General features: G+C 44.7%; 1 protein-coding gene across 1 annotated transcript in view; it reads left to right on the top strand.

The window, feature by feature from the left end:
• dnah7 (dynein, axonemal, heavy chain 7) overlaps window positions 1–15,043 on the top strand; it is a gene marked incomplete at its 5' end in the record, with an annotated part of 64,587 nt that overhangs the window by 40,380 nt on the left and 9,164 nt on the right. Inside the window, 17 exons of the mRNA XM_084022108.1 lie at window positions 11–357; window positions 793–973; window positions 2,017–2,202; window positions 2,704–2,867; window positions 3,826–3,980; window positions 5,311–5,501; window positions 7,503–7,636; window positions 7,726–8,061; window positions 8,243–8,369; window positions 8,470–8,664; window positions 11,235–11,327; window positions 11,450–11,626; window positions 11,849–12,010; window positions 12,116–12,316; window positions 12,534–12,695; window positions 13,291–13,476; window positions 14,273–14,410. Coding sequence (XP_083878234.1) covers window positions 11–357; window positions 793–973; window positions 2,017–2,202; window positions 2,704–2,867; window positions 3,826–3,980; window positions 5,311–5,501; window positions 7,503–7,636; window positions 7,726–8,061; window positions 8,243–8,369; window positions 8,470–8,664; window positions 11,235–11,327; window positions 11,450–11,626; window positions 11,849–12,010; window positions 12,116–12,316; window positions 12,534–12,695; window positions 13,291–13,476; window positions 14,273–14,410 — 3,135 coding nt within the window. The remainder of the gene's footprint in view (window positions 1–10; window positions 358–792; window positions 974–2,016; window positions 2,203–2,703; window positions 2,868–3,825; window positions 3,981–5,310; window positions 5,502–7,502; window positions 7,637–7,725; window positions 8,062–8,242; window positions 8,370–8,469; window positions 8,665–11,234; window positions 11,328–11,449; window positions 11,627–11,848; window positions 12,011–12,115; window positions 12,317–12,533; window positions 12,696–13,290; window positions 13,477–14,272; window positions 14,411–15,043) is intronic.

Below are 15,043 nucleotides of genomic sequence, written 5' to 3'. Positions count from 1 at the left end.
TCTATTTCAGGATATCACAGTGATAAAGTCCATGAAAAGCCCACCGCCGGCTGTCAAGCTGGTGATGGAGGCCATCTGCATTCTCAAAGGTATCAAGCCAGATCGTGTTCCTGACCCGTCAGGGATCGGTAAAAAAGTGGAGGACTTTTGGGGCCCGGCCAAAAAGCTCCTGGGAGAAATGAGGTTTCTCCAAAGCCTCCACGAGTACGACAAGGATAACATCCCACCAAACCTGATCGCCATCATCCGCAGCAAGTACATCACCAACCCAGAGTTTGTACCGGAGAAGATCCGAACCGCATCCACTGCAGCTGAAGGCATGTGTAAGTGGGTTTGCGCCATGGAAAAGTACGACAAGTAAGTAATGTTCTTCTCCTTCTGTGTTCTCACTCATGAAAATGAATATATATTCACAAAGCTTGAGCGAGTTTTTCATCCATCTAAGTGAGAAACACGAAGCCTGGGTATCGGTAACTTAACAAGAATGATTATTTTCCTGGAGCAAGTGTACCATGCGTATGCCAAGTGATTAATAGAAAAAGCCAAAACAAGACGCAGATCATTTGAAGGGAAATGTTTATATAATTATCGTTCTGACAATCTTAAATGTTACCTACATTTATAAAAGCTAAATTATGTGTGAACAAAATACCATTTCCTTTTACAGTTAAGTTCATACGTAGCAGGGTTATGTGTTTTGACAGGGTTGCCACGATTATTAAAGTGTTCATACATCCAACATCCCTTATCGTGTCAATGTTTTCTTCTTCAATGTATGACATCATCCTCCAGAGTGGCCAAGGTGGTGGCTCCGAAGAAGGAGAAGCTGGCACAGGCTGAGGGGGAGCTGACGGTGGCCATGGGGAGCCTCCAGAAAAAGCAGGCCGCCCTCAAAGAAGTCCAAGACAAACTCGCAAAGCTTCAGGACACTTTGGAAGCGAACAAAAACAAAAAAGCGGACCTGGAGAATCAGGTTTGTGCTTTTAGTTTCAACAATTCGACGTTCAAGGTGCAATTTATTGTCATTGCACCACATGGTTGCATAATGAAATTCAGTATGTAGTCCCATAATAGCTAACAAACAAACCAAAACTATATTATACGGTGAAGGGTGGAGGATACATTAAGGGAGGAAAGAAGCTGCTCTGATGTGTGGTGGTTCGGCAGCTGATACTTCTGTATCTCTTGCCAGACGGCAGCAGGATGAACAGGCTGTGGCTGGGTGGGTTTTGTCTTTAATATCCTTTGGGCTCGCCGTTTCTTGTCACCGATATCATTGATGCTCAGTAGATGGGATGTAGATCCCTGCTTTTTGCCTTCTTATGTCGCCTTAAGAAATACAGCCATCTATGACCTCACCAGGATGGTGACGACCATGTCAGGTGTTGCCATATCAGCTGATTTGGTGTAGACACGGTTGTGTGTCTTCATCTCCTTGCTTTTCTAAAATCTACAATCATCTCCTGCCAGATTGTTGATTCCCTCTCTGTATGAAGTCTCATGGTTGTTTTTAATCCGGCCAAACTTCACAACACACTTCTCTGCGGGGTTAGCGATCTTGGGTGTACAGCGTAAACAGGAGGGGGCAGAGCACAGGGCCCTGGGGGCTGCCAATCGGAACTGCCTGGGGTCTGTTTGTGAGGAAGTCTAATTAGCAGTTGCACAGTATGGCACTGGAACACAGAGTACGACGCTTATCAATCAGGTTCATGGGGGAGATGGTGACTGCTGAGCTGAAATCAACAAAAACAACATTCTGATTATGTTATTAATATATAATATTCATATAGAGATGTGTGAGGGCATGCCATAATTTGAGGTAAAAACAAAAAAACGACTTTCCCAAATCAGTGGATTTAAACGTGAAACATGACGGACAAAAAGAGGAAAATGTGTCACTGACAGCCCAATTATATATGAGGCAAAGATAACTGACTTATAACCGATGGAGCCCACTGAAAACAGCCACAGTGCAACACATGTTTGCTTCCCTCCCCCTCTCCTGATGTCCTCCAGGTGAGTCTGTGCAGCAAGAAGCTGGAGCGAGCTGAGCAGCTGATCGGAGGCCTGGGTGGAGAGAAGACACGCTGGAGCGAGATGGCGGTCAGCCTCGGAGAGCTCTACAACAACCTGACCGGGGACACCCTTATCTCAGCGGGGATAGTGGCTTACCTGGGAGCCTTCACCTCCAGCTACAGACAGGTAATCTGAGGGAGAAGTACTGCATACGTGGAAGCGGAGAGTAAGTCGATTTTGGTATCAGCGTTAAAGAATATGACTTCCCTCGGGGAGTGTACTGTGGTGTATTTTCCCAGCAGGGTATTTCTGTCTGTCTTTGTTTAGAGTTTTAGAGTATAGTTAATTGAGGTCACTTTAACGTACCCAGAGACAATTTGCTTGGGAGCAGTTCGGTGGAGAGAGAACCACCAAGGCACTTTGTGTTTTTCCTTTTGCTGAAACGCGCATATCTCCAAGACGAAGACAGTGTTTAAAGGTCATCTTTTATACTGCGTCACATAGAGGGGGCCATTGTGATGCTGGAAAACAGAAAGGAGGGTAGTGAATTAGTTATTGATGTGCACAGCTGAATTGTACACATGGGTATATGCTTTTATTTGTCTGCAGTTTAGTGATGTGTGTGGTTGATTTTGGGCGTGAAGCAAGGTTAAAAAATAAAGTTCTAACCAGTAAATGTCTCTCTAGGATCAGACAGAAAAGTGGATGAATCTTTGCAAGAGCAGAGAGATCCCGTGCTCTCCCAACATGTCTCTGATGAACTCTCTGGGCGATCTGGTAAAGATCCGAGCATGGACCATCGCTGGCCTACCATCAGACAGCTTCTCCATAGACAACGGGATCATCATCTCGTGAGTTTTAAACACAAACTTTGCGTTGACATGGCATTTCCTCCAAAAAGGGAAAATGCACTGCAACTTTTAAGCTGCTCCATTTCCGAGTCATTTAATATTGAGCTTCTGCCGACAGCAAATTGATATTTTCCTACACAATGAAGCTGTACAGTGCAGTGCATAATACATCTGTACTTGCATTATTTTGTCAAAAGAACGTATCAAAATGGCTTAATGAAATGAACACAAACTGAAAACTGTCTCTCAAATACACTTTTCATAAAAGTAGCGTTTCAGAGGTGTGATATCCCTGCAAATTGTTGCTGGAATAGAGGTAAGGCAAGCGGTCTCTTTTTAAAAAAAAAACCCAAAGGGCCTCTGCTAGCTCTGAGCTTGAATATCTTCATTGTAACTGCTGACTGCTGTTTATTTTTTTATGCCACATCATTTTTCACTCACTCGCTGTGCATAAGGAAAAGCTTCCTGTGCTTTGCAGTGCAGTTGTGTGACAGCTGGTGTACAACGGGTTACAATCCATTCAATGATCAAGATAGCATTAGCCCCTTCATATCAGTCTCCCTGTCATGACTGTACGACTGAACTGTATCACCTCTCCTGGAAGTAACACTGTCTGATTCTAGGCAAAATGAAACAATGTCACAAGGCATCTGCCTGTTTGTGTAAATGAAGCAGCAACATGGCTTTTTAATCACAATGCTATGGCCCCTGGTGTGCCACCCGACTGTGAGCTGTCTGACTGTGCTCAAAGTGAATGTACAGCCCTAAGCTCCTCTCTACATCTCAATTCTTGTCCTTCAACATCCCCCCCTGCTGTTGTGATGTGTCATGCTTAACACTTACCGGATCTCTCACTCTGACACAAGGCAGCACCATTTCATCACCGACTACACTCTCTCTTTGTGTGTGTGTGTGTGTGTGTGTGTGTGTGTGTGTGTGTGTGTGTGTGTGTGTGCAGTAACGCCAGGCGGTGGCCTCTGATGATTGATCCCCAGGGCCAGGCCAACAAGTGGGTGAAAAACCTGGAGAAGGCCAGTCGTCTGCATATCATTAAATTGAGTGATGCTGACTTTGTACGTACTCTGGAGAACTGCATCCAGTTTGGCACGCCAGGTAAGCATAAGTCTTTCTCTTGATTCGATGCCTCTGCTGCTGCTGCCTGGTCTGTCTGCCTGCCTGCGTGTGTGTGTTTGTGCCTCACCCACGTCCCTGCAGTTCCCCTTGCCGCCTGTTGAGGTCCCTCTTTACCACAGGGACTAATTACTGCTGTGCAAAGAATGTTTTTCTCCTTTGTTCTCTGCTCTGCAGAGGAATAATTCACATTAGCAATATTTCTGAGTGAGATGAAGTGAACCTACTGCACCATCAGTGTATCAAACTACTTTAAAATCATACAAAATTGCCGAAGAAATCAATTACGCTTCCTGCACTAACGTTTATCCTGCCCATTATCGCGGTCATATTCACATGGGGAAGTAGATATCAAGCGACTTTTGTGCATGTCCCCAGCGCATGTTTACTCATACTTTTGTTTTGTTGCAGGATGAGAAGGGAGAGGGAAAACACCAAGGGAGGGATTTGAGTTGGAAACACACAGAGACAGATATACAGCCATTAAATAGACATCTAAATAATGACCCGACTCAGCCATCCACTGGGTCTTTGCTTACTGGCAGATTGCAAGGCTAACAGTTCAGAGAGTAGCTCGTCATTGCAGGGTGCAAAATAATCCCCGGAGGCTACAGTTCTACCCTCCACAGCTGGCTCTCGTGCTTCACAGTTTTACGGTTTCTTGCTGTTTTATTGCTGCCTATAATCCCCATTATGTGCAAGAGTTCTTTAGTTTAGCATGGTTGAACAAATGTTCCCCTGCCAAATTTCTTAATTGGCTAGACTCATGTTTATTAAATAATACAAAGTACTGTTTAATCTGCTGAAATACTAGCAATATTCATGTGATGTACCAGGACGAGATTATGCTCCAAACCGGTTTGTGGAAGGTTGACCTGATTTGGTTCACTGCTTTGGTAGAGAAAGTTCATCAGCTGTCTCTGGCTCTGAACGCTGTAGAAAAACTTGTGTTATTACCTCAGGCATAATGTCAATTATAGATGGGCTAATGTTCTCAACATGGGAACAGCAATATCATACTTAATGTGAAATCACATTAATAATGATGTCAAGGGATTAAGGCATTTGAGAATGTTTTTTACTTGCTCCACTGATTTTTTTTATTTATTTTTTTGGTATTGTGGTAGTGAGAAATGTAAAAGAGGACAGTAAAGACAAACAAAATATAAGAATTTTATAAGTTTATGAAAAAAATGTCCTTGTATGGATACATTAGCTGACATTATTAGCTGATTTAATACTAAACTGAAGGCTATGGAAGATATGCAAATGGATATACATGAAGTGAAGTGAAAAGAACATCTTCTTCCAGTGCTGCTGGAGAACGTGGGAGAGGAGCTGGACCCCATCCTGGAGCCTCTGCTGCTGAGGCAGACTTTTAAACAGGGTGGTGCCATGTGCATCCGCCTCGGAGACTCCACCATTGAATACGCGCCCGACTTTCGCTTCTACATCACGACCAAGCTTCGCAACCCGCACTACCTGCCCGAGACCTCCGTCAAGGTACCGTAGTGAGAACCAGCCTCACGGAATGTTAAATTGTAGGAACTCATTTTCTTATTCTCATGGAAAATTCAGAAACAAGGCCGTCAGTGACACAGTAACTTGAATGCATGAGTGCTGCAGCCCCTATTCATTCCACGAAGTTGAGACACAGACATACCATGTGTTAGGGTTTGTCCTGTTTCTGCCACCACATCAGTGACACACAAGAAACACTCACTGCAGCTGAGGATAGATGTATCTTGCACAACAAAGCTTCTGCCAAAACAGAAGTTAATAGAGGGAGTGACTAGAATACAGGCTCTCACAGGAACACAGACATCTGTATTCCTCCGCCTTTAAAGTATTATTTCCGTCACACCTGATAGCAATAGGCAACCTAGTTTGTTTTGTTACCCCGTGCGATTGTTTTTTAGACAAATTATAGAACTGACTTTCCATAATACAGTTGTCATGGCTCAAAAGGCCATGACAAAAATGGGAGACACACAGTTTTCAGCTTTGAAACCAAATCACTTATTTACCGGTATTAAACAACTGGAGTAAACCCAGTCAAAACATAAATGCAACAGCATATGAAGTGTGACAGCCAGTAGATGCAGCAGTGGTGAGTGGATGTTGTAAATGCATAAAAAGAGCAAAGTATTATAACCCATAAATCCCAGCAGACTCCTAAACTGGAGCTTCACCAAACCAAGAGAGGAAGAAGGCCATCCTTCAATCAAGCAGGCTTATGAAGCCTGCTAATCAGGTGCTGCCAATCACCTGATTAGATGGGCGGGGCCAAACCAAATACCTGCAAGACTAAAAACATTCCCATCGGCCTCAGCTGTGTATTGTGTTTAGTGCACATTAGCATGTTAGCATGTTAACATGCTAAACTAAGGCAGTTAGCATGATCAATGTTACACCTACAAAATATTAGCATGTTAGCGTTATCTTGAGCATGTACGCAAACTGATGTTAGCATTTACCTTGCTAGCATGGCTAATATAAATAATTTAACAAATCGTCCATTTTGCTGAATCATTTTCTCACCTTTGTGCGCTGAAGGAGGGACTTTTGTTTCTCTCCTATACAGATACAGTAGATGAGCCCTACTTTTCCTTGCACTTATTGCATCATACCACTCAAATTGCAGCGCGTTTTTTACCCCAGCAACACAGTCAATCATCATTCACTGATATCACCTCCCCGATGGAACACACTCTCCCCAAAAAAATACGAATTCTAAGAAAAGGGGCATTAAAGGAAACTCCATTACAGAGAGGCAAGGGGGTGGAGTGCATTACTGAAGATCACATTTCAAGCATCTATTTGCAGGGCCCCGCTCTTTATGGGCGGCTATTAGATAGATTCAAGTCATTTTTCAAAACTGACTCTATCCTTCTTTTTTCCGTCTTTTTTGCCTACAGTATAGGGGCTTCCATTGTGTCCATTAAGCCCTATTTGGAATGCAATACTTTCAAATGCAAGCGGGCAAGCATCTAGTACACCAGCCCTAAAGGGGCTCAAGGGGTGAAGGGAAGCGAAGAAGGAGGGTGCATGTGTGAAAAGGACAAACGGGAGATTTATATGGGCTCTGAGTCTTTACCACCAGCTGAGTGGGTCCGCAGCATCAATAGAAATGGAATTAGGCCCCGAAGAAGTGCACTCGTTTATTAGGGCAGAGAGTAGATAGCAGATATAGGCTTTTAACCTCCGGGTAAGTGCGGAGCAGAATGACTAAAGCTGTGTGATAAAAGACACACTTTTCACAGAAACGAAAAAAGAAAAAAAGGAAATGCATCCTACCTGTGCTTTGCCAAGGCTGGAGTGGTTATTTGAATTGATTGGATAGGAGGTTTGTGGAGAGAACAGCACTGAAGGCAAGATGACCAACACTCCACTGTAAAGTACCTCACTTAAATGTCTGAGAGCAAGAGTGGGGCGAGACACACACAATCACAATGTTGTGTATATTGTACAGTATGTCTGTGTCATTCCTCCTCCGTGCTGCAGGTGACCCTTCTGAACTTCATGATCACCCCAGAGGGCATCCAGGATCAGCTGCTGGGTATTGTGGTGGCCCGGGAAAGGCCCGACCTGGAGGAAGAGAAACAGGCTCTCATACTGCAGGGAGCAGAGAACAAAAGGTACGAAGGCACACAACAGTCAACTAATAAAAAAAAAATGTCCCTTTTCAAAGTGGAAACTATTTAAATTGTCCTCATACTTTTGTCAGACAACTGAAGGAGATTGAGGACCAGATCTTGGAGGTGCTCTCTTCTTCCGAGGGCAACATCCTGGAGGACGAGACGGCCGTCAAGGTCCTCTCTTGCTCCAAGGTGCTAGCCAATGAGATCACAGAGAAGCAGACCGTGGCCGAGGTGACGGAGCAGAAGATTGACGAGACCCGCATGGGTTACACGCCCATTGCTGTGCATTCAGCCATCTTGTTCTTCTCCATTGCTGACCTGGCTAACATCGAGCCCATGTACCAGTACTCCCTCACCTGGTTCATTAACCTCTTCATCAGCTCCATCGACAACTCACACAACAGTGACGACTTGGAGCAGAGGTAAGCAGGCCTGACAAATGTATGTTCCTACAGCTCACTCCAACATCTCTGAATGATCCTGTTTGACTTTGTTAAAAGAAGGAACGTAAGACTTATTAATAGTTTATGAGTGTGGGTGAGGTTGTGAGTTGTTTGGTTTGGAACAGGATTATTAAAATGCAAGCATATGTGCCCTCTTCAGACTAGCGATCCTGAGAGACCACTTCACCTACTCGCTATACGTCAACGTGTGTCGCTCCCTGTTTGAGAAGGACAAGCTGCTCTTTTCCTTCTGCCTCAGTGTCAACCTGCTCATGCACGACAAACTGGTAGGAATACACACACACACGTACAGATTTACATCACTTAGAAACCAGAGATGTTTGACAACACGTTCAACACTGATTGAATGTACAATTCCTGTGGTAGGTGGATGAGGGGGAGTGGCGCTTCCTCCTGACGGGTGGTGTCGGCCTGGACAACCCACACTCCAATCCCTGCACCTGGCTCCCCAAGAAGTCCTGGGACGAGATTTGCCGCTTGGATGAGATGGAGCGTTTCAAACGTCTGCGTCGTGACATGGCTCCCCTCAGGAACGAGTGGAAGAAGGTCTACGACAGCCCAGTGAGTGTTATCAAGCATCGGTCTCTATGATTCTGTTATGCTCAGACAAACTCAGCAATGTTAGTTCAAACACGAGCCACTGATTGTGAGTGGAAGACTATTTTAATAGACGTGCAACAGGATGAGAAAGTAAGTAGAATAAGTAGAATAGTAAATCACCCCCATGGAGTCCAGATAATGGTGGTGATCAGATGGAGAGAATGCTGAAGATCTGAATTAAAGTTTGATAGCAGCGACATGATTGGCTGATGGAGGTCATGGCAAGATCTGGCTGGTTTAACTCAAAGAGAAGAAGCAGATTCACAATGATCCGAAGGAGAGAGAGCGTGAGAGAGAGAGATTGAACTTACACTGAGCTTCATTATTTTTCTGCCCTTCATCTCTTTAGCAGAGAATATTGGGGTCAATGCCCACATTTTTTAAAAGCAGTACAGAAAGGCCCCATTAAATCCAAAATATTCAAGAGACCTAGAAGGAGAAGAAAACCTATAAATCCAAATGTTGTTGATATATGCACATCATTATGGCTGGGGTGTAAATGTGGTTGCGTTTAAGAGATCAGGAGGTTTAAAAACTAGGTGAAACCTCAATGCAACAAAATATTAGACCACAAAATTACAGATTGTCTACGGAGGTCCCACTGCACTAAAGGCTGCTCAGAATGTGAACGATATTTAGAGTTTTTTTACATAGTATATGTGGAAACAAAGGCCTTACACACACAATCTTAGCCAAAACTACTTGGCAACAGCTTGAGTGGAGCAAACCTTGAATCAGTGCCACCTTGGATGTTGTGCACTTCTTTGATTTATCGGGCTCGAAGTTCACAGTCGATTTTTCAAAGTGTGCCAATATTGGTCAAATATAAAAACAGTTTCAAGGTTGTTTGTCTTTTTCAGCGTGACTTTAAATGTTCTTTGAGCTGAGCTATTTGCGCTCACACGGCTCCTGACTATGGATAACAAAACAAACCAAATAACAGAAATGTCTCATCGATATTAAAGACGGGGCTGCCATGGATTGTAGACGACAGAGGAAGTCAAGTAGAGGCAGAGGAACGCTGTTTGACTGGAAGTCTGACTGGAGTTATTGGTTAAACGTGTTTTCCAGTTGGTTTGGCCCATGAACCACATGCTACCTTCCCTACCCTGCAGATCAGCAGGCCAGCTCCCAGCATGCATCCACCCCACAACTAATGGCATTATGGCTGAATACACCACAGCCCTGGACCACCCTGTTTCAGATTCTATATAGTATTTATGCCATCATTTCACACAGTTTTACATGCCTGATTCTGTTTTGGCTCGTTTGTGTTCGATTATGACACACATGTCCTTATTTGATATCTTTAGGATACTTTTTTTAAATTAATTTTAAATAATTTCTAGCTGTCACAGCGGTGTTAGTATTTGTTTGCTTACTGCGGCATGATAAGAATGTGGTTTCATATTTCATATCATTTGTAATTGTTGAAATCCTATTTAAATTCTAGAAAAGAATGTGGGAGGAAAGTAATTTGTTTGTCAGGTGTGGACGGTGCACACGCGTACGCATCCCTCTCTCGCTCTCCGTCTTTGAATTATAAACAATCGAAAAAGTTTCCTCTAATTAAATCCTTTCTGTTTCTGCCAGTCATATCTATGCAATCTAGATGCAAGAACAGCTGTTTAATCAACGTGCACACCGCGTATGCTTGTCTCTTTGGTGTGACACCCTCAAACACACACACACGCATGTGCACACACAATATCTTTTGATTTATAATCAACAGAATCAGGCACGGCACTTCTATCCAATTAAATCTGGTTTGTTCCAGTTGTAGAATTCACATTTATTCAATCTTGATGCAAGAACAGCTGTTCAATCAAGCACACAGGCACTCGCACACGCGTACACACACTCCTGTACACACTGCTGTACACACTCCTGTACACACACTCCTGTACACACTCCTGTACACACAGAGGATCCCCGGGAGATTCTAAATAGGTGTATCCATCTCAAAGCACCTGCCAACGCACATAGCCAGAAGTTTTCTCGACAAACAGCTTGGGGAAAATAATTCCAAAAGTTCCCGCTGCCATTGCTCACTTCCTCTGGTACACTTGTTTGAGGAATTAATCAAACCTATTGCTCTGACCCAGTACCCACTGGCTTTTCTGTTTCCCCACCTCTTTCTCCGTCCGCCTTCTCGTCTTCACATATGTATTTATCTCCTCCCCGTTCACATTACAGATTACCCCTCTTTTTGCTTAATTACATTGCTTAATCTTGCAACGGCTCGATACAATGCAGCCCCACCCCGGATCCTCCCCCGTCCTCCCCGAGAAAAACCTGACAAAGGCTGCTATTCTTGGAGGTAACCTGTTAAGGGGCATGTGTGGCATTTCCCCTCCGGGTTACTTATATTAAATTGTATCGCAGGCCATTCACTCAAGTGTTGGCATAGAAAATAGGTTTAGTCAACAGAATTACAACATTGCCTTCTCTCCAGCGTGTCATTTGAAGTGACTCCTAGATATTTATGTACGCTCTGAATTAAGTACGGGCTTTGTTGTGATGATGTGCAGAACCCCCATCAGACACCCTTCCCCGGTGAGTGGCAGGACAAGCTGAGCCAGTTTCAGAGGATGCTGGTGATCCGTTGTCTCAGACCAGACAAGGTCAGTTTTCCAGAAGATGGTAGGATATTATGAGCACACTGAATTTCTTCAACCGTCTCTATTGTCTTCAAATATATCCGGAAACAGTAACAATGAACTGCTTCCATCTCCGCGTCCCCCAGGTCATTCCCATGGTCCAGGAATTTGTTTCCGACAGTTTGGGTCGTCCCTTCATCGAAGCGCCGCCCTTCAACCTGAGTAAGGCCTTCGTGGATAGCCACTGCTGTGCCCCTCTCATCTTCATCCTCTCCCCCGGCTCAGACCCCATGGCTGCGTTGCTTAAATTTGGAGATGAAAAGGTACGGAGGCACCTGGGAAATTTAGCAGCTTTGAAGCCTGCTGTGTGTACAAGCTCAAAATGAAAGGGGAAATTGAATCCTTGAGATTTCCCAGGTTTCCCACACAAGTCTTAGAAGCACTGAACATTATTTTGGCTCCTTCTCGGTCAGAAAGCGGCTCTATAAGTGTGTGTGTGTGTGTGTGTGTGTGTGTGTGTGTGCTGCCTTGTTCATATCCCTCAGGGCTTCATGGGTAACAAGCTGGCTTCCCTGTCTCTGGGCCAAGGCCAGGGTCCTATTGCTATGCGTATGATTGAGACGGGCATCAAAGAGGGCACCTGGGTGGTTCTTCAGAACTGCCACTTGGCCACATCATGGATGTCAACCCTGGAGAGAGTCTGTGAGGTCAGAACACACACACTTTACACTTTACACAGTACACTTTCTACACACCAAACACACGTCTCCCGATGCATATGCTTTTTAATTGGTCTTTGTGGCCGCGAGCAGGAGCTGAACCCAGACACGACCCACCCAGACTTCAGGCTTTGGCTGACCAGCTACCCATCCCCCACCTTCCCCGTGGCAGTGCTTCAGAACGGGGTGAAGATGACCAACGAGGCTCCGAAGGGCCTCCGGGCCAACATCGCCCGCTCCTTCCTGATGGACCCCATCTCAGACCCGGAGTTTTTCAGCAGCAGCAGCAAGCCGGTGTGTGTGTGTGTGTGTGTGTGTGCATTGTCTCTGTGCATATCTGTCATGCCTACATCAGTAGGTGTCTTATGCTCCTTTGTGTCTGTTATCAACCCCCCGCTGTGCGTTTCACAGTGTGTTTGTTTTTGCTGCGGAAATACAAAAACGACCACCACTGTTTATCCACCTATTGATCTCAGACCACGCATTCCATGTATGCTTATCCACCTCTCAGGGCGCGTTCAAGAAGCTACTGTACGGCCTGTGTTTCTTCCACGCCCTGACCCAGGAGAGGAGGAAGTTTGGACCTTTAGGCTGGAACATTCCGTATGAGTTCAACGAGACCGACCTGCGGATCTCCGTGCAGCAGCTTCACATGTTCCTCGAACAGTACCAGGTAGTTGTTGTTTTTGAATGAATTGTACTGGTTTTCCCCTGTAACTCAATTGTTCACTCAACACTATCTTTCCCATATTTCACACTTTCAAATTCCTCTGATTTACTCCTACGTCCATATTAAATATAGAACATGTAAGAACTTCTGTCTTTTACTGTAGAAGTGGGTTGCTCTTCACTCAAGTGTCTGCTTTCATCAGCCATATTCAAAAACCCTCTTGACATTTTTCCACAAACACTCCAACCCTTCTGCCGTAGCTGAGAAAAGAAGCAGATATAAACTACCGAGGGTGTCTTTTTTTTTTTTAACGGAGTGACATTTCCGTCTCGTAGCCAAGTGCCACTCGCTGAATTTGCAAGTGAAATCCTCCTCGTGGAAAATGCCACAATGGCCAGAACGTCCACCCTTTCCCCCTCCTACGACGTCAATTTCCATTCCAAGTCAAGGTCGTGAAGTTGAAGTGAATGTCAGGCAGGTTTTTCTGTTTTGGAAGAGGGTATCACGAATTACTCTTTTAATGCTCACCACCTATTAAAACGTGCAACTCCATTGCATGGTTTTTAGGTAGAATCGTGTGCTTTCTTGTTTGCTGCAGGAAGTGCCGTTTGACGCCATCCGCTACATGACCGGTGAGTGTAACTATGGAGGTCGCGTGACGGACGACTGGGACAGACGGACGCTGCGCACCATCCTGTCCATCTTCTACAACCCAAAGGTCATCGAGGACCCCGACTACAAGTTTGATCCTTCTGGGCTCTACTACGCACCGGCTGAGGAAGATGTAAGAAACTCTTTTACTTCCATAATCTAAGAAACTCAAGCTGCAGAATGCATTTTTACTGTCAGTGATTATTTAGTGTGACTTTGTACGTAATTTGCTGCCAGGGCAGAAAATCTGATCCTTTGCTGAAATCAAAAATGTGTCTCTCCGCTTCCTCCTCCAAATCAAGTATTTATTCTACGCGAGCCGACCAGAGAAGTGCTGTTATGTAAGATCTGTGCATCGGTGTTGTTTTGTGAGATATGAAACCGTACACAGCAGCATAGAGGAAATACCAGAAGTGTTATCTGAATATACTCCAACAACGAGGCTTTCCCTCCGTTAGAACAGTAGAAGTGAATGATCTCTTTACCCAACAGTGCTCTGAAAAACTAGAGAAAAAGTGAAACTCACTTTAATGTGTTTGTTTTTAAACTAAGCACATTAAAGGGCCGAGTCGCTCAGCGCTGTTGTTGAGCTACCTTTAAATAGTCATTAGGAGATAAAATGTGTGTAACAAGGCACAGCAGGAAACCGCCATCAGTGAGGGTTGATATATTTGTTAACACAAGTGCAATCTATGATGCGCTCCATTTTATTTGGCATTTCGTTCTCCAGTGCTGCCCCCCCCCCCCCCCCCCCTTCACCCGCATCTTTTATTCATGAAGTCACATTTACATAGTCATTATAATAAATGTCAGCAATCTAAGGAGCCGACTTGTTTTTCAATGAGTGTTATTACTCGAGATGTTTCCCGATGTTGCGTTAAAAAATGGTTCTCTTACTTCACCCCTCTGTCTCCCTGCCTCTCCGTCAGTACAACAGCTACATCCAGTACACCAAGGCGCTGCCGCTCAACCCGTCGCCGGAGATCTTCGGCATGAACGCCAACGCCGACGTCGCCAAGGATCAGTCTGAGACGCAACTGCTGTTTAACAGCATCCTGCTGACGCAGGTAAATCCACCTGGACCTGGAAACACCAAGTGTGCTATCGATCAGCTGCTTGTTAGGAACTAAGTAACAAGAGCTGAAACACACACACACACACACACACACATGAAAGCAAACAGAGTAATGCTTTGAGATGTTGTGCTTTCACTTTAAATTAGTGCATTTATGTCATCGCAACTTCTGATTCTAAAGTTAAGATGTCTTTTCCTGCGGCAGTGTGATCCTGAATTCAATATTATGCCATAAAATGACCTGGAGGACTAAAACTGGGCAAGAAATACCAGGCATGTGGGCCTGGCACGGGAACAGGTGGAGGATGATACTGATCTTTAGTGCCAGTAGCTCTGGGTCGCTTCTGAAACCAAATGCGCCACCTCTTGGCCAACATCCCAGATGCTCAGTTGGAATGTCACTACTTTTCAAGTCGCAGACAGCGTCCAAGAAAAACTCTCACCCAGACACACACACACACACACACACACACACACACACGCATCAAAACACATGTACCTCGACACTAAATCTCTCAAATAAAACGCACACGGCATCACTTTGCTTCCCTCGAGTTCCCCCGCCGTCTTTTACCGAGTGTCCTTGCCAGGATTAAATATTTTATTGCCCTACATTATAATGTAC

Source organism: Eutrigla gurnardus (assembly GCF_963514095.1).
Source record: "Eutrigla gurnardus genome assembly, chromosome: 12".
NCBI lineage: Eukaryota > Metazoa > Chordata > Actinopteri > Perciformes > Triglidae > Eutrigla > Eutrigla gurnardus.
This window is presented reverse-complemented; position numbering and strand designations above follow the sequence as displayed.